This window comes from Lucilia sericata, unplaced genomic scaffold, assembly GCF_015586225.1.
Source record: "Lucilia sericata isolate MDLA Ls3-8-SP2 unplaced genomic scaffold, ASM1558622v1 Contig000007F_arrow, whole genome shotgun sequence".
Lineage (NCBI taxonomy): Eukaryota > Metazoa > Arthropoda > Insecta > Diptera > Calliphoridae > Lucilia > Lucilia sericata.
In genome coordinates, this window is record NW_023994048.1 from 1,143,019 (window position 1) to 1,166,633 (window position 23,615).

At 30.5% G+C, this 23,615-nt stretch overlaps 1 protein-coding gene across 3 annotated transcripts in view; it reads left to right on the forward strand.

Moving 5' to 3' along the window:
* LOC119602459 overlaps nt 1–23,615 on the forward strand; it is a 278,587-nt gene that overhangs the window by 239,146 nt on the left and 15,826 nt on the right. For all 3 annotated transcript variants that reach the window (XM_037954018.1, XM_037954003.1, XM_037954010.1), the window contains 6 exons: nt 478–647; nt 8,386–8,509; nt 8,639–8,799; nt 16,472–16,619; nt 20,954–21,077; nt 22,605–22,948. In XM_037954018.1, the coding sequence (XP_037809946.1) occupies nt 478–647; nt 8,386–8,509; nt 8,639–8,799; nt 16,472–16,619; nt 20,954–21,077; nt 22,605–22,948 (1,071 nt within the window). The remainder of the gene's footprint in view (nt 1–477; nt 648–8,385; nt 8,510–8,638; nt 8,800–16,471; nt 16,620–20,953; nt 21,078–22,604; nt 22,949–23,615) is intronic.

The window sequence follows — 23,615 nt, forward strand, 5'->3', positions numbered from 1 at the left end:
AAAAAATGGAATGAACAAAAAAGATTGTTTTATAAATACTAAGTAAAAGAATAATAAAGAAAAACCACAAATTATTTGTACTTTTATACAATCTTAAAAAAAGGATTCTAAAACATAATTTCTCAAAAAAGAAGCACTGTGTGAACTACGTACAAATATTTAAAAAAAAAAACAAACAATATTTAAGCAATTTTAAGCACCTTTCGCCTTTAATTAATAAACAGATAAAATGTATGTTTTAAAAATGTTATTTATGCATATTCCTGGTCAGTAGTTAAACTATAAACTTACTACTTAAACACCCAAGGGAAATGGTGTATATGCAAGCAGTACTTTGCTTTATTCCATTTATTTTTTTCTCTCTTTGCCAAATATACACATATGTATAAATGTGTATGTGTATATTTTCATTAACTTACTTTAGTTCCATGTACAAATATTTTTGTAATTGCTGTTTTTGTTGTTTCTTTTACACAGATGCACCCATTTGTTCAACAGATCACGATGAACTGCTGGGAGCCTTGAAGCATGAAACTTTAGCGTTAAAATGTGAAGTAGACGCATCACCGCCTGCGGATTCATTTCATTGGACATTTAACTCATCTGGCGAACAAACTGAATTACCAGCACGTTTGCATTCAAGTGAAGTAAGTTGAAAAAAAATCCTAAATACAAAAACCCAATAGCAAAAAACCATGCATTTTGAGCTTGTACTTGATTTTTTTTTAATTTTAGTTTTCTTCTTTTTTTGGATTCAGCTATTTTTCGAAAGTTGATTTTAGAATGATGTTGCAAGAATTTGAAATGAATTGCAACATTGTAATTTAAATTTAAAATTAAGAAATTTATTAGCGTTTAATCTTACTTCCAAATGAAAAAAGCTAATAATAGTTTAAAGCAATTTTAGTGCAGAAATAATGCAATAAAAACTATGCATTTGGGCCGAAAACTTTATTTTTGATCTAAATGTTCAAATATTGAATATTTTAGGAAAACTTAAACTTTTGGTAAAATATTTATAGAAATTTTGTTTAAAATTCGAAACTTCAAATTTTTATTGAAAAGTCAAATCTTCGGTGAAAAGTCCAATTTTCTGTAAAAATTAAAATTTTTGTAGAAAAAACGAAACTACATTTTTTGGTGATATATCGAAAATTGAAGGTAAAGAGTCGAATTTTTAGTAAAAATACTTTTAAAGATGCCTGTTAAGATCATTATCATTTTTTATAAAAATTCCCTTACACAGAGGGAAAAGGAAATATACACGCCTGGTACCAAATTGACACCAAATAGTTTATAATTTTTCAATAACATCCGTTGTCAAAGTATATACATACGAACGACAACACTATGTAATTTTAAAAATGCAACGTTGTCAATATTGCAGCAATTTGTTGTCGAAATCTAAATTTTATACACATCCGTTGTCTAAATGTTAACAAACGTGGTAAGCTCACTATTGGCAACGGATTGTTTGTCAATAGTGAGCTTACCACGTTTGTTAACATTTAGACAACGAATGTGTATAAAATTTAGATTTCGACAACGAATTGTTGCAATGTTGTCAACATAACATAGTGTTGTCGTACGTATGTATGTATATAATTTGACAACGGATGGTATTGAAAAATTATAAACAGTTTGATGTCAATTTGGTACCAGGCGTGTATATTTCTTTTTCCCTGTGTGTATATCGTATTTTATAACTCTGCCAGCAAATGAACAACAACCTATACAAAATGTTTCATTATGTTCAACTTGAAATCGGCAAAATGAACAAATATTATTACATTAATAAAAACATATATTGTTTTGTAATTTTATTTATTTTGCTCGTCCCGGTTTACGCTTTATGTTAATAATTTTAGTTGCTAGTTGCTTTACATTTCCTGTATGTTTAAAATGTTGCACGTATTTTATGAGGTCGGTTTTAATGTTTCTCTCCAGCTATGTTTTGTAACATGAAACTCAACTTTGTACCAGGACATAAAACAAAAAAATTAAACAGACTTAATATTTTGACCGGACTTTTGTAACAAATACAAACAAACTTATTTACTAGTTAATGAATAAATCGCGTGTTTTTTTCTTTCTTTTAACCATTTTTTTATTTCCTTGTTGTTATTTCTGTTTTCTTTATTGTTTTGTTCTAGATACAAGTTTGTTGTTTATACAAGAAACTGACGAAAAAAAGTAACTGAAAATAAGACAAAAATTTTTCCAAAATATTCAAGAGAAAAATAAAAAAAGAACTGAAACCGGAAACGGAAAAGCTGTGTTTTTATTGTGTTAACAACCATTCTCTTTGAATTCATTACAGCAACTTTTGCATAGAAAAAACATAGTCAAAACAATAGCATTTTTAATTTTGTAAATTATATTTTTATTTATTTGCTGTTGAGCAGTTTTTTCCCTTTTCTTATGGTCTTAATGCTGTTCCTTTTAACCTTTAAGTCATCAGTTGCTTAAGCAATAATTAAACAAAATTTAATTAGTATAAAACATCAATTTCGTCATAAAATTTTTACTCATTATCTCTCTATCTCTAATCCTCATTGCCCATTTTGGTAGCTTTTGCATGCTGTTGCAAGCAAAACTTTCTTCTTTTGTTAAAAGTTTTTTTTTTGTGTGCGAAGCATACAAAAGAAAAATCTAGCTTTTCATTTATTCATGACTTAAAAAACAAATGAACATTTGCAAAATATGTATATTGTTTTTTTGTTTTTGCTTTCAAATCCATCTAACGGAAATTAATTTTTTCCCGTCAATATGTCTGTTAATTATTTAAAAAAATTATATATAGAAAATATGTTTTAAAACAAAAAAGTTTTTGTTATCAATATGCACAGATGGTGCTTCAAAATAATGTTATTTTATTATATAAAAAGCAGTAGCACAAGATAAGAGCAAAAATTAAATATTTTTATTTTTATATTTTCATATATAACTGCAACTACATTTCAAATTGGAGGACATTTTTATTAAATGTCCATCAGTTTTATTTCGATTTTTATACCCTCCACCACCATCAGTGGTGATAGAGGGTATATATAACTTTGTCATTCCGTGTGTAACACCAAGAAATATTCATCTGAGACCCAACAAAGTATATATATTCTGGGTCCTTATGAAATTCTGAGTCGATTTAGCTATGTCCGTCTGTCCGTCTGTCTGTCTGTCTGTCTGTCTGTGTAAAACACGCTCACGTTAAAACGAAGCAATATCATTTAACCAAATTCACCCAAAACATTCATTATTATCCTAAGCAGTTTGGTATTGAAAATGAGCAAAATCGGTTTACATTGGGAAAAGTTATGAATCAAAATTTAAAACAACCTCGAAAAAAATAAGCATTTTTTACACATTGTGATGTAATTTTCTCGAAAACTATGCAAGATAATTTCATGAAAGTCATCACACATTCGTTTCTATACAAGATATTTATTTCTGCTGAAAATTGCCAGCATCGGTCCATAATTTCATATACCTCCCATACAAAAGTGCATATTCCCGGAAAATGAGTTTTTTGTTAATAACTTCCGTCAGAATGTTGATATCTTCACAAAATTTTACAAATTAAAATTTCATGTTAATAGAATTCATCTAGAGAAAAAATTTTCTGGATCGGTCCATAATTGGTCATAGCTCCCATACAAGGTCCCTTCCCGAAAATCACTTAAACGCGCATAACTCATTACTAAATTAAGATATCCATATAAAATTTGGAACAAGTATTGCTCATATGCACAGAAATATTACTATGAAGGGTTTTTCCAATCGGTCCATAATTGGTCATAGCTCCCATACAAGGACCCCTCCCGAAAATCACTTAAACGTGCATAACTCATTACGTAAATAAGATATCCATATAAAATTTGGAATAAGTATTACTCATATGCACAGAAATATTACTGTGAAATTTTTTTCCGATCGGTCCATAATTGGTCACAGCTCCCATACGAGGTCCCCTCCCGAAAATCACTTAAACACACATAACTCATTACTAAATTAAAATATCCATATAAGGTTTGGTACAAGAATTCCTCATATGCACCGAAATATTACTGTGAATTTTTTTTCCGATCGGTCCATAATTGGTCATAGCTCTCATACAAGGTCCCTTCCCGAAAATCACTTAAACACACATAACTCATTACTAAATTAAAATATCCATATAAAATTTGGTAGATGTTTTGTTCTCACATATATAAATATTACTATGAAATTTTTTTCCGATCGGTCCATAATTGGTCATAGCTCCGTACAAGGTCCAATCCCGAAAATCACTTAAACACACATAACTCATTACTAAATTAAAATATCCATATAAAGTTTGGTACAAGTATTGCTCTCACATATAGAAATATTACTATGGAATTTTTTTCCGATCGGTCCATAATTGGTCATAGCTCCCGTACAAGGTCCCCTTCCGAAAATCACTTAAACGCACATAATTCATTACTAAATTAAGATATCCATATAAAATTTTGAAATTTTGTCTTTATATACATAATTGGTCATAGCTCACATACAAGGTGCTTTTACGAAAATCTCTTAAACTCACATTACTCATTACCAAATAAAGCTATTGATACAGTTTTGTATACAAAAATTATATTTCAAGCTTTTTTCACGATCGGTTCATAACATGGGTGCGGTCGGTCCTATACATGTTTCCCTTCAGAAAATCACATAAATACTCATAACTTATTACAAAATTAAATAAATCTTGGGATTTTTTCTATTTAAGACATGAGAAAACTTATTTCTACAAATATTTGATCAATTAGAAAAGTATTAATATAAAAGTAGCTGGTGGAGGGTATTTAAGATTCGGCTCAGCCGAATATAGCACTCTAACTTGTTTTAATTTAACCTTCGCCATGGGAGGCAGATTGATTTTGTTTGTGAAATTTAATATTGATGATATTTAGGGCATTTATGTAAAAACATAAACTATGTAGTTGACTTTTGCCTTTTATTTAGAATTTTAATCAATTAATTACTCTCACTAAAAAAATGTATTTTGCTTAAAGTGTTTTATTGTTTTAAGGAAAGAAATCCTTTAACGAATTTTCTCCATAAAAAGCTATAATACTAGAGAACAAAATGGATTTCTGTTGGAAATTTAAACCCCCTTTAAAGTAATTAAAAGTCTATTCAAAAAAGCCTCCTCATAGAAGAAATGAACTGATATCACCCAAAATCAGTAGGGTTCATCCTAGGGTTAAAAGTTATATGTGTACAAAATTTCAAAGAATTATCTTCAAAATTGCGACCTGTAGTTCGATTACAAGGTTTACATGGACAGACGGGCGGACTCAGAAAATGATTCTGAGCCATTTGGTATACTTTAAGGTGGGTATAGGACCATTAATTCTAACATCGGCACAAATCCAATATACTTTGAACATGTTTCCTTGGTGAAATATCCATCTTGGTGTTATTGCAATATCCCGGGGAAAACAGTGCTACCAATACCTCTAGTCTGCCGGGATTATAAACTGGTGATGATCAAATGTATCATCGGCCTTTCCTTGGAATGATTTGACATGTTGTCTAACTAGAGCACCATATAATCTGGTACTACAGGTGGCCAGTTGCCCACAGGACTTGTCCTGACTGGTCAGTTGGTTGAGGCTTCTTCGGGATCCTCGTAGTGGCTGTGGTTTATACTCAAATTCGCGGGGAGAAAATGTTGGCTCAAGGACTGATATATCCATATGCCATATATGTCTGAATTCTCTCTCCGGTGCTGTTGCCATCTCAACAGATGTCTCTGGGTGATGTGCCAGAGCAAATAATGCTGGATTCCTGAACCCGTTGAGTATCTCTTATTCTTCGCATAGTAGGGCGCCAGTAAAGGTTGGGGAATTTTCAGGTTGACACTGTCATTCCTTAAATCGTTTTTTATGGTATGAGATTGGAACTGATGTAAATGGTGAACGATCGGGTAAGACTCCACTACCCGACAGGAAACTAGTACTGATTTAGTAGACCTTTTACTTCAGGGAAGTTCTCGGTACTGTTGCCATCTCAACAGGATTGATATTGTTTCATACTACTCCGGGGAAATTATTATTATTGACATTGGAAATTTCTACATCCTTTGTCAAGTTATCTGACATACAGAGGGATCCTGATTTATTGGCTGGGTATTTCGGACTAGCATATACGTCTCCAGGTGCTGTTACCGAATCAACAGAGCCATCTCAGTAGTGTGGTTCCGCGTGCTTTAATAGGTTAAGCAATGCACTGGAATGGGTCGTTAGTTGATGGAGATTGCATTTTAAATAATGCAGTCTTTCATTGTCACTTTCCGGTATAGCGAAAGATTGATTTCTACTGACGTTGGGGTTGTCGCCCCTTCCATTGACTTTAGACCAGTGATTGCCTTTTCCTTGATTGATCCCATGCTGCCTGCCATTCCGCAACAGGGCTATTATGACAAGAGATTAGATAGCTCGAGTACTTCAGCAAAGTGCTTGTACATGGACCGGCTCAGCTCAGTTCTTTATAGAAGGATTCAGGGGCATGTAGTAGACTGTCTCAAGTCTACCCAGTGGATGAAAAAGACCACCGTGAAATAAGCCGCCAAGGCAGGTGTTCACTTTAAGCACTTAGATATCTTAGAAATACTCTCTCCACTAAAATGGTATAGGGTAAAAAAGAAAATACAAAAATAAATACATATGTTGCAAAAAATTCCAAAAATTTTTATTACCAAAATATTGATGAAATAGCATTTAAACTATTAAGAACAAATTTTGCTAATAGTAATAGGACTATTATCATCCCGAATCGGTTTCATAAGTTGGGTCACTTGATATAAAATCTCCCAAACATATAAACTATATTTTTTAATATAAAATATTTAAAGAAAAGATATTTTCTTTAAAGAAATATCTTAAACTTTTTACATTTAATATAATATATCGTCACCTAAAATGCAGAAGGGCGTAACAACATTTTTAAAAAATTTTCAGGAGAGACAAAAAAACTATTAAAAATAAAAACTATTGGTGTTGTAAAAATTACTTTTTCTTACATGTAGTACAGCCCAACGTCAATAAAAACTATTGAATATGTTTAATGCTGCCAGACAATGTCTTTTCTGGCGGGTGGAAAAGTTACGCCCTTTGAATAAAGTCGGTGCTTTTGACAATAGATGCAGTAGACCCTTTTCAATTAAAAAGTCGGGTTTCAAATTTTTTGTTGCTATGCCCTTTTGCAATTCAGATAACGATATGCATTTATAGTGCAAAAACTGTACACCATTAGTCCAATTAAAAACTTTGCGTTTATAATTCTAAACAAACAAATGTAGCTTTAGCTTTTTGCAAAATAAACCAATCAAATTCAAAAACTCTTTATTTGTAGGCTTATAACAAAACTTATTCCCAATTTGCATATTTATGTCACTAAACTGAACACACTTTGGTAAACTTTTTTTTTTTTGCAAAACATTTTAATATTTTGTAAATATTGGTTTTCAAACTAAATAAAGTGAGAGTATTTTTTTTTTTTATTATTTCTAATCCATACTTCAATTATACTTTAGGGAAAATTTATAAAACGAAATGTATGCCATATTTATGATAATGATTTTTTTTTTTTTTTTTTTGAATAAACATTATTAGTATTTGTTGTATTATTTAATCCGCTCTAATACGGCAACAACATTGTACATATTGTAAATTTTTTTTCCATTTCGAATTTTTGTATTTCGGTTTTGTATTTCAGGAATATCGCTAGGGAAATATTTATATATGTAGCTATTTATTCAGAAATTTATACAGTTTCTTTTTTGTTTAAATTTGTTCTATTTGTTTAATATAGTTTTTTTTTTTTTTGTTGGGGAATAAAGTAAGCTTTTAGTTGCCATTAAAATAAATGCTTTAAAATTTGTGTTAATGGCAAAAGTTTTGATGATTTGATATTTTGTTTGATTGTTGTTTTTTATATATATATTTTTTTTTGTTTAGTGGTTTACCACAGAAATAATGAAAACCATAATATACAAAAATCGATGAATAAAATTAAACAGATTTTTATGATTGCATAATATTTGAATATTCCTTTTTACTGTATACTTTTTGTTTTATTATATTTTTGAAAATGTTTTTTTCAAGAAGTTATTAAAATTGTGTGTGGGAGTTATGAAAAGTTTTGATTGGAAAATAATTTCATGGTTATATTAATTGGTATAAAGAATAATATAAAATTTTAGGCAAATTAAGTACGTGAGTTGGGTAGAAGAAGATATTTAAGGGACTTTTTCTTTATGAAACAAAGTTTTATGAAAAAGGATTCCTTTTTGTTTAATCAATTTATGTATTTTGCTTATTAGCTAATTCGATTTTCTTTTATTTACTTCAATTACAGACTGGCATGTCACGTTTAAACTATACACCCACCACAGATTTGGATTATGGCACCATCTCTTGTTGGGCCCGCAATTCCATTGGTATGCAGAAATCACCCTGTGTCTTTCAAATTGTTGCAGCAGGTAACTATATTTTTAAAAAACTTAAATAAAATACTATTTCCTTAACTTTTTGTTATATAGAAAAAGTAATAAAAATATATAAATCTCTGCTTAATTAATTAAAACACAAAACTTATCAATTACTTTTAGGTCGTCCATTTCCACTGCAAAATTGTTCAATAACAAACCAATCAGCAGACTCCTTACAAGTTGATTGCATTGAAGGTTTCGATGGTGGTTTACCACAAAGCTTCATGTTGGAATTAGTTGAATTAAACAATTTGCGTTTGGCACGGAATATAACTTTACAGGTAAGTTACATACCATCAACCACAACATCCTTCACTAACTTTAAAAGAGCCAACCATCTAAATAAATGTGTATGTCATCAGAGTAAATAAATCTGGTTCAAACAGCTGAAGCGTAAGGAGTAAAATTTTCAAAAAAAAAAAAAAAAAGAATATTTTAAAAACTAAATACATACATACATATATATATAAGTAATTTTCGTTAGTTAATTACATTAAGGTAAAAAAATTATGTGCAACTTTTGCCTAAAGTATTATAGTATGTGTATGTATGCATGTATATACATATGTGTCTGTGTAGCATCTTTACATGTGAAAAACTAAGTTTTGACTTTTCTTTATAGTTATTGTGTTGCTCTTATTCGTGCCTGTGATGGTATTAGTTTTATTTTACTTTATTCCTACAACACGTAAAGGGTCTTTCAACAAGAACTTACTTTTTAAATTGGGGTGTTTCGTTTACCAGTCTAAAAACCCAAAAATTTTGACGTAATTAATAGAATAAATGCTGTTTTTTAATAAATTTGATTGAAAATGTTGATAAAGAAAATGACATACGTATACGGAACATGATGGACATTTGCCCAATATCACTTTTAATTAATAATTACCAAAACCTACTCTTCCCAATACGATAAAAGTTTGAATGATTTTTCATTTATTTATTTTAGCTGTAAACTATAAGTTCTTCTTGAAAAACTCTCTACATACATACTAACATTTGTATGTATGTATATATGTATGGGTGTTATGTAGTATATGGTGGTTTCTTCAAATGTAAAAATAAAACTTTTCCTCCGAATATATGTATATGCATAGCTGCAAAATATCAATTGCCAAAATTAAAAAACTTTCTACAAACTTTTCATTTTCTAAGCGAAATGAAAATTCAAGAAACTGGCATGTTTAGAAACACTTTTTGCTTTTGAATATCTTTTATACCCTACATCAAAACATAGTAAATTGTATATTGCAGAGGTCAAAAAATAAATAAAAATTCTTCTGATATAAATATGAAAAATTAAAAGAACCTCTTTAGTGAAACTTCATAATGTTTATGATTTATAAATTTCGATTAATTAATTATAGTAAACATTTTGGAAATATTTCGAAAAATTATAAAATTTTAAATTTTTTGACCTACCAAAAAACTACAAATAAAATAGCGATGTCCTCCTATCTACCTGTCATACAGTAATGTCTGTTGAAGTCAGTTTTCTAAAGACCCCACTTATCTTCGAGATAATATAGGCTTATTGAAGACTTGAAAATTTGAATAAAGTCGAAACCCTGAGACCAAGTTATACTATTCTAAAGAGCGCAGAATAGGAATCTGACATTTTATAAATAAAGTTGTCTGGGCGACAAAAAAACTAAAAATTTAGTTTTTTCAAACTTCAGAACATGATATCTCGAATCCAAGCTGTAATGGAGAAATTCTGAGACTCAACGCAGTTCAATCCTTTGAAAAAGTATACTTTGGTTTCTGGGTAAAAAATTTATCCACCTGTTTGCTTCTATTAAAATAATTGGTTAAAAAAATGAATTTTGCATTGTTACTTGTTTATGTTCTGTTCATTATTGCCAATAGGTGAAAATGAAGCTTATTTCCAAAAATTTCTGTTAGTTAGTGAAAGTCGGCCTTAACCTGATATACTCTCATGTTTTTTCAGCGTATGTTAGGGTGGCCACAAAATGAAAGTTTCTAATATACAAGAACAAAAATGTTGAGAAAATATATCTTAGAATGAACGAAGATTTAGTTTCGTTGGGAACGTCAGTACCTTATTTTTTCTCAGTATAAACGGACCACCCTAATATATGTATGTATATTTTTGTATTTATGTAGTGGTAGATTTTTTATAGGTAATTTAAATTTGTTAGCAAAAAAATTTTTTTGCTACAAATAAAGTTTTCCTAAAAAACATCTATTTGCAATTTTAACAATAAGAGAGAATACCGTGAAAGTTTTTAAACAAATATTTTTAGTCAGGTGTTTTCCGGCAAAACAATTTTCATATACATACATAACATTTCTTTATTAATTTAATTCTTTCTGTGTTCATCTATAGTGGATAGACGTGTTTTAAATCGCTCTCACAGGAAAATAACATTGTGAATATAAATTCTTAATAAAAATATAAAAAAAGATAAGTAACAGCGAATGGACGCTAATTAAATACATACTTATTTATTTTTAATATTAAAAATACATTTAAATTAAATAAATTGTCGTTTTTGTTAATGCAATTATTAACAAAACAATTTATAAAAAAGCAAAAAGTATACAAAAAGAAAAAAATAACAACAAAACCTTAAATAGAGTGTAGTGTGTGTTATTGTGCATGAGTTTCTCTAACTCTCCAACAAGTGAAAGGAGGCTCAGTAGCAATGGAAAAAATGCATACTTTGTTATGAGCTCTCCATGCAACAACAACAATAATTATGACCCAAAAAATCATAAAAACTATTTAAGTGTAAGAACAACAACAAACGAGAGATCTCCTCTCTCAAGTGCGCCAAAACAGAACAATTGTGTAGATAATAGCGCAAAAGAAAAAATAAATAAACAAACAACAGATTCAAAAACAACAACAAACGAGAGATCTCCTCTCTCAAGTGCGCCAAAACAAGACAATTGTGTGGAAGACAAAGCAAAAGAAAAAATAGATAATCAAACAACTGATTCAATGGTTGATGTAAATAGTAATGCTAATGTGAACAATATCACAAATAGTACCAATAACAATATTAACACTGTGAAAACCATTAATGATAAGGAGGGTCACTCAAGCCCAATGTCAAAGAATACTGGTGCCATACCAAAAAATACTCCAAATTTATTGAGCTCGCATAAAACGCAAAAGATCCAAACGGGAATGGACCGTTATGTCACTTATGCAAAACGTAAGTCCAGCCCTAGGACTTCAAAATTGGAACCAAATCCAAAACAAGCGAAAACAAATTCCGTAAGTCAAAATCGTTTTGCACTGCTTGATAACCAAGAAAGTGAAAAAGTACCATCCATGACTTTAAAAGACCAAAAGCCACCTCCCCTCTATTTGCGCGAACCTACCACCAATCTATTGGTAAATAAGTTGTCCCAACTTGTAGGCAAAGAAAATTTCCATGTAGTCTCTCTACGGAAAGGAAACATTCAGGAAACAAAAATACAGACTTATTCAGAAAAGTCTTTTAGAACAATAGTTGATAGTTTTGATTCTGAGAAAAGAAATTATTACACGTATCAACTAAAAAGTGCAAAGGGTTTGACAGTAGTTATCAAAGGTGTAGACAGCTCTGTACCAACTGATGACATTAAAAAGGCGCTAGAGTCTGAAGGTTATGAAGTGAAGTCCATTCACAATATATTTAACAAGGACAAAATTCCCCAACCAATGTTTAGAGTTGAAATTACTTTTAACTCTTCACAATTGAAAAAAAAGGGTGATACTCATCCAATATACAGTTTAAGATATCTTCTCAATCGCAAAATAACTGTAGAGGAACCCATTAAGCGCAGAGGTCCTCCTCAATGCCTAAATTGCCAAGAGTTCGGTCACACCAGAACTTTCTGCAAATTACCATCTGTTTGTGTGAGATGCGGAGACATCCATAAGAGTCAAGATTGTCCTTACCCAAAAACAGATAACAATAAAAGAAAATGCAGTAACTGTGGTCAAAATCACACTGCTAACTATCGCGGATGTCCAGTATATCTACACATCCAACAATCAAATAAGGCCAGAAGACCTTTATATGCTCAATATAAAGCTTCTAACTTCCCAAGCCTTCCTAATACTTCTAGTGCTCAATATAGAAGTATCACAAATAAAAGCAATCAGAATAAATCGTATGCCCATACGACAAAAGAGGGTTCCGTTACCCAAATGAATGCAAATCAAACTTCTAGTGCCCAATATAGAAGTCTTACAAATAAGAATAATGAGAATTTGCAATCAAACAATGAAAATAATGCCCCATTATTTTCATATGCACATGCATTAAAAGAGGGTGTGCCTGCACCCGAAACAAATTCTCAAAGCTCTATTGAGAATCTAATTCAAACCATGAACAGTTTCATGGCAAATATGCAAAATATGTTTCAACAATTAATGCAGAATCAAAGCATGCTCATGCAGATCCTGCTAAATAAAAAATGAATTCTCTAAGAATTTGTTTTTGGAATGCTAACGGCCTTAGCCAACACAAGAATGAAGTAGAACAATTCCTGCTACTTCAGGAAATTGACGTACTACTCGTCTCTGAAACACACTTTACCCTAAAGAATTGTTTCAGAATTAATGGATACTACACTTATGATACAAAACATCCAAGTGGCAGAGCCCTTGGTGGAACAGCCATTTTAGTGAGAAAAAATATTAGACATTTCCCAATGCCAGAATACAAAAAGGACCATATCCAGGCCACCTCTATAAATATACCTGATAGTCGAGTTACAATATCTTCAATATATTGTCCTCCTAGGTATAATGTTAATCGAGAGCAGTTTCTCGAATACTTTAAAACTCTTGGCCCAAGATTCATAGCAGCTGGTGATTATAATGCAAAACATACATTTTGGGGCTCTCGCCTCATTACTCCCAAAGGCAGACAATTGCTAGAAGCAATATCGTACAACAGACTAGATGCCATATCTAGTGGCCAACCTACCTATTGGCCTACAGACCTCAATAAGATTCCCGATCTAATTGACTTTGCTGTAATCAAAAATATAAAACGAGAATTTATTTCAGTGATCCCTTCATTGGACCTCTCGTCAGACCACTCGCCTACAATTTTAACGTTATTAGAAACCCCAAATAAATTGGAAAACTATTGTTCTTGTTTCCCTAACAAGAAAACGAACTGGTTAAAGTATAAAATGTATGTTAGCTCACACCTGCCACAAAACATTTCATTGAAGAATGACCATGAAATACAATTCGCTGTCGATATATTTACGGATATCTTACAAGATGCTGTCAAAGTGTCTACACCCCCAGTCACCTTGGGAGACTTCAAAAAATCGAAATGTCCTAGGAACATTGAGTCTCTTATTAAAGAAAAGAGAACACTCAGACGTCAATGGCAACAATCACGATCTCCAAACATAAAGGTTAAACTTAATCAGTGCCAAAGAAGACTTCACATCGCTTTAAAGGATAATAAGGAATCTAATCTGAGAAATTATCTCAAAAACTTAGACCCTACTAAGAAAACAGAATATAGTCTCTGGAAAGCTGTTAAAAATATGCAGTGCCCTATTGCATATGAGTCACCTATACGCCTCCAGAATGGTCAATGGGCAAGAAATACGTCAGAAAAAATTGAAGCATTCGCCAATCACTTGGAGAATGTGTTTACTCAAAATGATACAGATTCTTCTATTAGTGCTAACATTATAAATAATGTGGTTCCACACCCAATAAAATTCCGGTTCTCTACCGTGAAGATGACAATCAAAGGTCTAAAGGCAGGAAAATCACCTGGTATAGATAAAATTACTACCACGATGATAAGTAACCTGCCCAATTCAGCACTGAGAATTATTTTGTTCATCTTTAACTCGATGCTACGTATTGGATACTTCCCTAACTCATGGAAAGTATCCGAGATTGTTATGATACCAAAACCGGGGAAAGATGTCACTCAAGTGACATCATACCGTCCCATTAGCCTGTTGTCTTTATTCTCAAAACTTTTTGAAAAGTTATTGCTTGAAAGCCTTTTAGTACACTTTAACGATAATCGCATTATTCCTGGCCATCAGTTTGGTTTCAGAAGAAAGCACAGCACTATCGAACAGGTACATCGAATAACAACTCTTATTCGGAAGGCCTTCGAGAGCAAGCAATATTGCTCTGCATTATTCATAGATATTTCTCAAGCTTTTGATAAAGTCTGGCACGATGGACTAATACACAAAATTATCACATTACTACCTGCGAATGTTCACAAACTGCTTAAAAATTACATATATGAAAGATCTTTTCAAATCAGATCTAAAGATGTGATCTCTTCACGTCGAAAAATATCTGCTGGAGTACCCCAGGGGAGTATTCTAGGTCCGCTCCTATATATTTTATATACTGCAGATATGCCAACGAGCGCACTGACTCACACATCTACATTTGCGGATGATACCGCTTTTGTAAGCATGCATGCAAACCCTTCAATAGCTTCTGAACAACTCCAGTTTCACATCGGCGAATTGGAAAAATGGCTGGACAAATGGAAAATAAAAGTCAATGCTACAAAATGTACTCACGTTACATTTACTTTAAGAAGGGAAAATTGTCCTCCCGTGCAGATAAACAATATAAAAATTCCTGAACAAAGCCATGTGAGATATCTTGGTATCCACCTTGATCGCCGCTTAACATGGACTCACCACATTGAAGCCAAGGTTACACAAATAAAATTAAAGTCAGCTCAATTGTACTGGCTAATTGGACCACGGTCTGCTCTAGACTTGGAGTACAAAGTGCTTTTGTACAAAACAGTTATAAAACCGATATGGCTATACGGCATTCAACTGTGGGGAACAGCCTCCTCATCTAATGTTGAAAAATTACAAAGAAAGCAGTCAGCACTGTTAAGGTCAATAACAGGTGCCCCGTGGTACATTCGCAATAGTAATATTCATAGGGATCTCAATGTCCCCATAATACGCGAGGAGATCAAACTCTCTTGTTTAACCTACCTGTCGAAACTAATGGATCACCCAAATCCCCTTGCCAGGGAGTTGCTGTCATTTGAGGGTCATAGACGACTGAGAAGAACGGAAACATTGGATTTTGCCAGATAATCAAATTATCGAGAACTTTTGTTGAAATTGCAGTGGCAATAACGACGTTAGTTATAGTTTAGGTTAAGATTTCAATACTTATTGTAAATTTCTATGTAAGAAAGATTCAATAAATAATAAGTAAAATGAAAAAAAAAAAAAAAAAAAAAAAAAATTTAATGAAATTGAAATTATTTTTTCTAAGGAAATTATAAAACTCAGCAAAAGTTTGGTCCTTCAACATAATACTTAATATTTTGAGAGATAAAAAATTTTATTTTAGTGCTTCTGTTTTAAATGTACCTATTACTTATATAAATGTTAATATTATTTAAGTCAAATTATTTGTATTCTAAAAAAATACAATTTCAATTCCGAATAACTTCCAAAAAAGAGCATAAAAATTACTTCTAGAGAATGACTTCAGAAGTAGTGAATTTGGCGTAAAATAAAAAGGATCCCACCTATGACAAGCCTGTGTTAAAATCATCACTTCTTGAGGCCTTTTTCCGTACTTTCATGGAGTAAATTCAACTTCTTTTTCGCTTCTTTGGAAGTTCTTTTTTTGCTGGGTACCATATAAAGTCTTGCTTACATTGAAGTTGTGTAATAATGCTTTAATAATGTGATATGCATATAAATTTATTTTAATCTTTTTACCTGTAAGCATTATTGGTAAGTATTGGTTTCCAGTGACATCAATGTGTTCAAATAATAACTAACTTTTTAATTCCTAATTGTATAATGAAAGTTTTTACTGGGAGTATTTGAAAAAGTTTAATTCAAATACCACTTTGATGATGTACACTATAATTAACGATATTTTAAAGTTTCTCTCGTTTAAAAATATATTATAATTTTCTTTTCCTATTTTTACCTTTTCAGCATACCAATAGTCCTGTTACATTTTTTATTGATAATTTGGATCCAAGTGCCACATATCGTATGATTATATTTGCAATTAATGCTAAAGGACGTTCAGAGCCAATTATTATCGATGACATTAATTTTAAAGGTGTTGCTAAATTTACAGGTAAGTACGGCAATATCATAAAGAATTTCAATAAAATATCAAAAATCCTTATAGAGCCCTAAAAAGAAAAATAATAAAATATAACCAATAACCGAAAAAATTTAGTTTACAAATTTAAAACAAAAATATTAAACGAGCCCATATGAAGTCAATAGCCTTAGGCTCTTATTCATAATCTTTTATCAAAGGCTTATACAACAAAATACGTATTTAGATATGAAACGTATGGTTGTTACGAAATTGTGTGTATTAGAAATTAATCATACGCAACGTAGGTCTGTGTAATTAATTATATGAAGAAAGAAGTAAGTAATTTAGGAAGTTTTGTAAAACTTTCACTAAGTTTCTACTCCATTACAGTGACTGTTATTTCTTTTTAATTTACATACACCTATCCCTTTATTTATATGGTATATACGTTTCAGAAAAAAATCGTGTAAACCGACTTCAAAAATGTTTGTATGGAAAATCTTGTAAATTAAAAAAAGTAATTAATTAAATGCTGAATATTAGTTTATTTATTTTAATTAAAATAATATAAAAAACAATATTAATTCAAATAACTTCATTTAAAAGCACTAAAATGAAATACATGCAGCATGAATCAAAAATACAATTTACAACATAAAATATCTTTCTCTTATTTCAAAATGTTCATCGAAGTTGATCTTCTTAACACGACAAAAAAAAGCGCGTTGAAGAGAGATCTTACAAAAAAGTTAATAGGTGTATAGGTGTACTGATCTATTTAAACTCACCAGTAGTATCATATCCTTATAAACAATTTTCATAAATGTTTATTTAATATTACGTTTATAAATTTTCCAAATACCCTGAACATGCCTTTTAATTCGCAAATTATTTGCCACAACATGTTGCAACATACAAGTTCTGTGTAAATATATTAAAAACTATTTCCTCACTCTCTTCCATAAAGTAGTCAGCTATCTAAATAAAATGCAACTGTTTTGTGTATTTTTTGTATTCTACCCTATTTTCAGACATAACAACTATAAAATATGGTACCTTAGGGCGGATGTGACTAAAATGAAACTATCAATAAAAATTGCATTATGCAAAACAGGATATTGACTTTAAAGATTTTTTTGTTTTGTTCCACTGCTGCAGTTTTTGCCTGCATGTGGGTTTATAGAGACATGTGCGAGTGTATGTGTTTGATTTTTTTAACAGCTTCCGTTGGAACCAAACAACTTCCACTTATGTAGTTATTTGTATGAGATCAAAAATATATTTATCTCATCATATGCATATATTTTCACATTTATAATATTTTTTATGTGTATATGTATGTAGTAAATTTAAAATGCAATAGTTTGTCTAAGGGAGGAAAAATTTAAATATAAAAATTTTTTGTATATACATAAACAGTAGTATGGTACCAATTTTAAACAAGCAAAAAAGAAATTGATATCTTTACTAAATTGAAAAGTAATTTTTTTTATTAATTTTTGTTTTGATCCAACGATTACACTTCTAAAACGATCTAGATATATGTATGTCTGTCTGTCTGTCTGTCTTCCGATAAAAATTTAATACATACAATTTATTAAAAGTGGTTAAAAAAAGTCGGCTCAGCCAATTAATACACTTAATTGTTACTTTCGAATTGGATCTATACATTTTATACTTTATTTTATTTAAATTTTCTAAATTTTGTTTATAGACACACGTTTTTCTATTTCCATATACATACAATCTAACATGCACCAAATCACATAATATGTCATAGAATTGCAAAATTTTCATGTTCTATTTACTATCAAACTGAGAATAACACATACTAAAGTGTTTGGTATAAGATTTCATATAAGTATATAAATTCTATTTCTTCATTGTAGTATTTTCAAGTAATATAAGTTGAAGTTGAAAAAGTTAGAAATCTTATGCTCTAAAGAATGAGAAATTTTCAAAGGCCAAAGGATTTTCTACTAAACAACAGGTGGCAGTAGTTAATAGTTTTTCATAATGACCTTATACAATACATATATTTCAGAGAATAAAACGTTTCTTATATTTGTAATACTGAAATAATATGGTATTGACCCCACCCTCCGGGGTGGGGCCAATACCCACCCTTGGTGTATTGCAAACTATGGACTCCTTTCACTCACTCCTCGGCTAGTCCTTGGATGATTTGACATAGGGTCTAACCAGTACATAATCTGGTACTATGGGTGGTCAGTTGCCCGCAGGACTTGTCCTGGCTAGTCAGTTGTTTGAGGTTCCTTTGGAATCCACGTAGAGATTGTTGTTGCGGTTAAAAGACTGATGCACGGTGAAATCTATATTTCGGGTTAAATTCGGTGCTATTGCCGAATGACAATAGAATAGGAGTGACTGTGGGACTAAGCATTGGAAATGAATTGGTGTTAATTGTATATGGTACAGGATGAATGTAGTGGTATACGGAACTCATCTGCCCGTATACCTAGAGTGAGTCGTATATTGTCGCATAAATTATAAGTGTGCAGGGTTGAATGGTAATGGATGTCCAGGCATGTTCAGAGTAAACTCTGTTCATACTAGATTAACCACAGTTTGTCAGTGTGAGTAAGAACAAAGTCTCGGTTTATTTGATGGATTCGTACTTCGGTTTACCATCTGCGTGTTGTAAACGGAAGTGATGTTTTTGCATTTTTGAAGTAAAGCAAAGGGCTGCAATGGTCAGAGATTAGACAGCTGAAGTGCATGAGCCACCTGCTTGTAAGAAGCTCAATGGGGCGGTGGTTAGTCGTCTCAAAAGCTCACTAAGTGGTTAAAAAAGACCACCGTGAAATAGGCCAACACAGCAGATTTTCACGTTAATCTGGTATTGCCCACATGTGTATTGTGTATTACTATGTGCTTAACGTCATAGTAATTATGATAAAATGTTTAAAACTTTTTAAGCAAATTAACATTTCTAAAATAATTTTTTTAATCACAAATAAAAATTAATTAAGTTATTTAATACTTTCTCAATATTATTTTTTCCTCGAACACATTTTTTATAGAATCTATATTTCACCAACACTAATATTTTCGTTTTGGAAGTAAAGAAAACTAAATCAAATTAAACTTGATACCAAACAAAAAAGTCTTCGAATTAACTTGAAAATGTTTTTAAAGAGTGTCATTAAAGAACTTCTAAGTCATAAAGTAAAGTAGTTGCTGTCTTCCTTTTTCAAAAAAGAAAAAACTAATACAATTTTTACCTTTTGCCATTGAAATAAAAAATACGTGTATGTAAGTAAATTGTCTTCAAGCTCTTTTCTCCCTGTTATATAGTCAAACTACCAAACATTGCTATTTTTTGCACTAAACTAAAATAGTATAAAAACAAAAAAAGACAAAAAGAATAGCTAGCTGTAGAATTTTTTCGTTAACAATAAAGTTAAACAAATATTTATGTTGTTGTTGTGTTAAAGTTTTTACTTTTTTACCTTCATGATGTTCGTACAACTTGTTAGTAACATTTCTAGTTCGTTTTATTGTTCTCAGGCATTCTATATGTGTGTTTGTGCAACTATACAACATTTCTACTTCAACAGATTTTTCTAAGCCAAGTTGCATTTATTCCCTTTTTTCGACAATTTTTTTCCTGTACATTTCCACTATTTATTTTACAGCAATGCTGCTGTAGTTTCTAGTTTGTCTGGGAAACCTTAAAAATTCTCAGTTTTTTTTTTTTTTTTTTTTTTTTGGTAACAAAAATATTTTTTTCGGTAGAGTGTGTCCTTTTGTTTTGCAATACAAATGCAATTGACTTTGGTTTATTGTTTTTATTCTTTGTCTGTATGCTGCTACGAATAGATTCATTTTTGAGTTTTAATTCGTTGTTTCCGTTCAAATGGTTTTATTTCTACATCTTATGTCATGCAATATACATGTACAATCTACACGTTTTAAACTTACAGTATGTGTGTTTCGAAGCTGACTTAAACTATTTTGTGGACCTTTATATTCATTTACAATGAAACATAAATATTTATGGTATCTACATATCTTGCGGAATCCCTTGTCTATTGGTTTTTGGTTCAAAGAAAAAAACAAAAAAACGTTTTTAGAGCTTCATGAGTTATTTCAAGTTATTTGTTTATTATTTTAGTACAAAATTATTTTGCTGTGACCTTTACAGACAGACGCATGAAAAACATTATGACGAACGTCTTCGAATTTTAAATCAAAAACTGTATGTTTATATTCATATGAATAGTATGAGGATTACAAATTAAATTCATTTTTAACAGAAGAACAAAATATCTTTATCATAAAGAAAAACTATTCAATTTGTATGTATTTATATTATTTTATTATATTTTCCTTCTTTCCAGGTGCTTCCAATGGTCTAACCGTTCCTCTATCACCATTTTTAGCTGGTTTAACATTATTTTGTGCTTTATTATTTGCCATATCTTGTATTATATTGGCAGCTATTTATAGACGATTTTCAAATCGGTAAGTATGAGTATTTACTTTTATGTTAAATATTTTACAACTTTATGTTTTGTTAAGGATTTGATCATAATTTGGTTTAAAATTTGGTTAACTATAACTAACAACAAAAAAAAACTTAAAGAAAACTTACATATGTATCAAATTGCAAGTTGTTAAGGGTTCAAAGTGAATTGTATTTAAACTGTAAATCAACAATGCTAAACAATATTTGCTGAAAGGGAAACCTTAACTAATAGGAATGAAAGGAAAACCTTAACAAATAGGTTTGATTAGAGCTGTAATTCGGACGCAATAGGAATTGTTCATAGACTCTACCCCCGATATACTTAACCACTCTTATATAAAATTTGTATATTGTCAATATATATAGAAAATTCTAAGAAAATTATTTGTAGGCTGTCATATGGTTGGCCACATCCGTCATTAAATTCTTAATTGTTTTTATTAAAAAATTTATTAGTTAAACAATAACATTGTGTTAAATGTACTTAATTTTAATAAATACTCACATCAAAACAATAATTTTTCCCTTTCCGTCCTTTTTACTGAAATAATTTCCTCTTCTATCACATTACCCCAATATAACCAACGTTCTACAGAACTAATGTTAAATTATATGTTGAAAAAAAAAAGTATAAAAAAGAAACACTCCACAGAGGGGGTAATTTTATTTAATTAAAAGTAATCGAGTACTCAACTACAAATTTTATGTAACAAAACGGAAATAAAACTAAAAGAAAATGACGAAACAAAAGGAAGCCCTTAATATTTCAAAAGATATTTAAGTTCAAAAAGAAAATCTAAAAACTGCCATACTTAAACAATACTCATAGCAGCAAAAGTATAAGAATAATATTAAAGTATTTGTAATATACATAAATAGCTTAAGGCCAGTAGCGTAAACTAATAGTCTATAGTTAACGCTAAGACGTCTAGCAAAATAAACAGCAAAAACAATATTAACAAAAAAAGAAAATGTAATGAAGGCAAAAAAAAAGGATCATTTGCTTAATATTAATGTTTTAAGGTTATATTTTTGACATGGGCTGTCAACGCTTAGCAATCACACGGCCAGTCAGTAGTTGAAGGGGGAGAAGGGCTACTGGGGGCTGTGGTAGTTATGATGTTGTAACATTATACCCAACACCCATCCAGCAAACACCCAAAGTTTGGTATATTTATTTATTATTGTATTTTTTTCATTTTGGGTTAATTTATTTAATGTTATACATTTTGATGAGTAGGCGTCATGTTGTATTTAAGTTGAGGCAGCTGTTAAAATAAAATATCTTTTTTCAGTTTTTTTTTCTTTTTCTATAAGTTGTCAAATTTTCTATTTTATCTGTTTTATTTATAAGTATGAGAAAATAAGTAAAAATCTATATAATTTTAAATATTGTTTTGTAATAATATCTAAAGTCCATTAAGCACAGACAGTTATTTGCTGCTCGTGCCTTATATTGATTTTTATTTTTTTCAATATTAAAAATTTCTATGAGAGTATTTATATATACTTTCACTTTACAGAACAAATGACAACAATTTAAAGCCTACCAAACACACACAACTGTCTATACCCGCCGATTGTCAATTGGATCCATTACAGCCGAATCATCATCATAATCATTATGAACAAAATAATCATCAGGCCCATCATAGTCTATTACAATCAAATGGCGATGGTAAATTACAAATGAGTGGTGGTGGCGGCGGTGGTGCATCGCCAACGGGTGGCAGTGTTAGTATTGGTGTAATGGATACATCAACATTAAGGTCGACAACACAAAGTCATCACCGTCAGTCGCCACAAATAATGGGTGATCCGCCCGAAGGCGATGATACCGATCCAGATGTTATACCAAATCAATATGGTAAGTTGTATGAAATATTTTGTTTATATTTATGTTTTTGTATAATAATTGCCAAGGATATTATATATTCAGTTAGAATTTTGTTTATTATTTAGATTTAATTTTTTTCACATTTTTCAGTTACAATATTAAATTAAAGGTAGTTTTTATATGTCCTTTTTTGAATGGTAAAAAAAATTGTTGCTGTTTAAAATTTGGCAAATATTTGTAGACATTGTTGACACCATTCACTGCCAGTTAGTTCACAAGCCAAAAAATTTTTTGGTTTGTAAACAAATTAATTTTAAGTATTTTAAATTTAGTTATTTGTTGAAACTTATTGCCAATATTTGCTGGTTATTGATTATTAATAAGATTAAGAGTGATCAGAAATAAGTGATTAGTTTACTTTAAGATTGTTATTTTCTCTCATTTATCATAGAAAACTCAGCTTTATGTTAGAAATTTTTCGATAAATGGTTAAGAGGGACTATACTATCTTTTAAGTAAATTTCAATTTCCTTAGTTCTATGTATATCGTTCATTATATTTTTCATTCATTATAAATTAATTCATAGCACTTTATACCAAATTTTACCTTAAAATTTTAAATAAATTAAATAACTGATTATGAGTACGGCCTAAAGCTTTATATTTTTACAGTCTTCCTCATTTTCAATTCTTAACA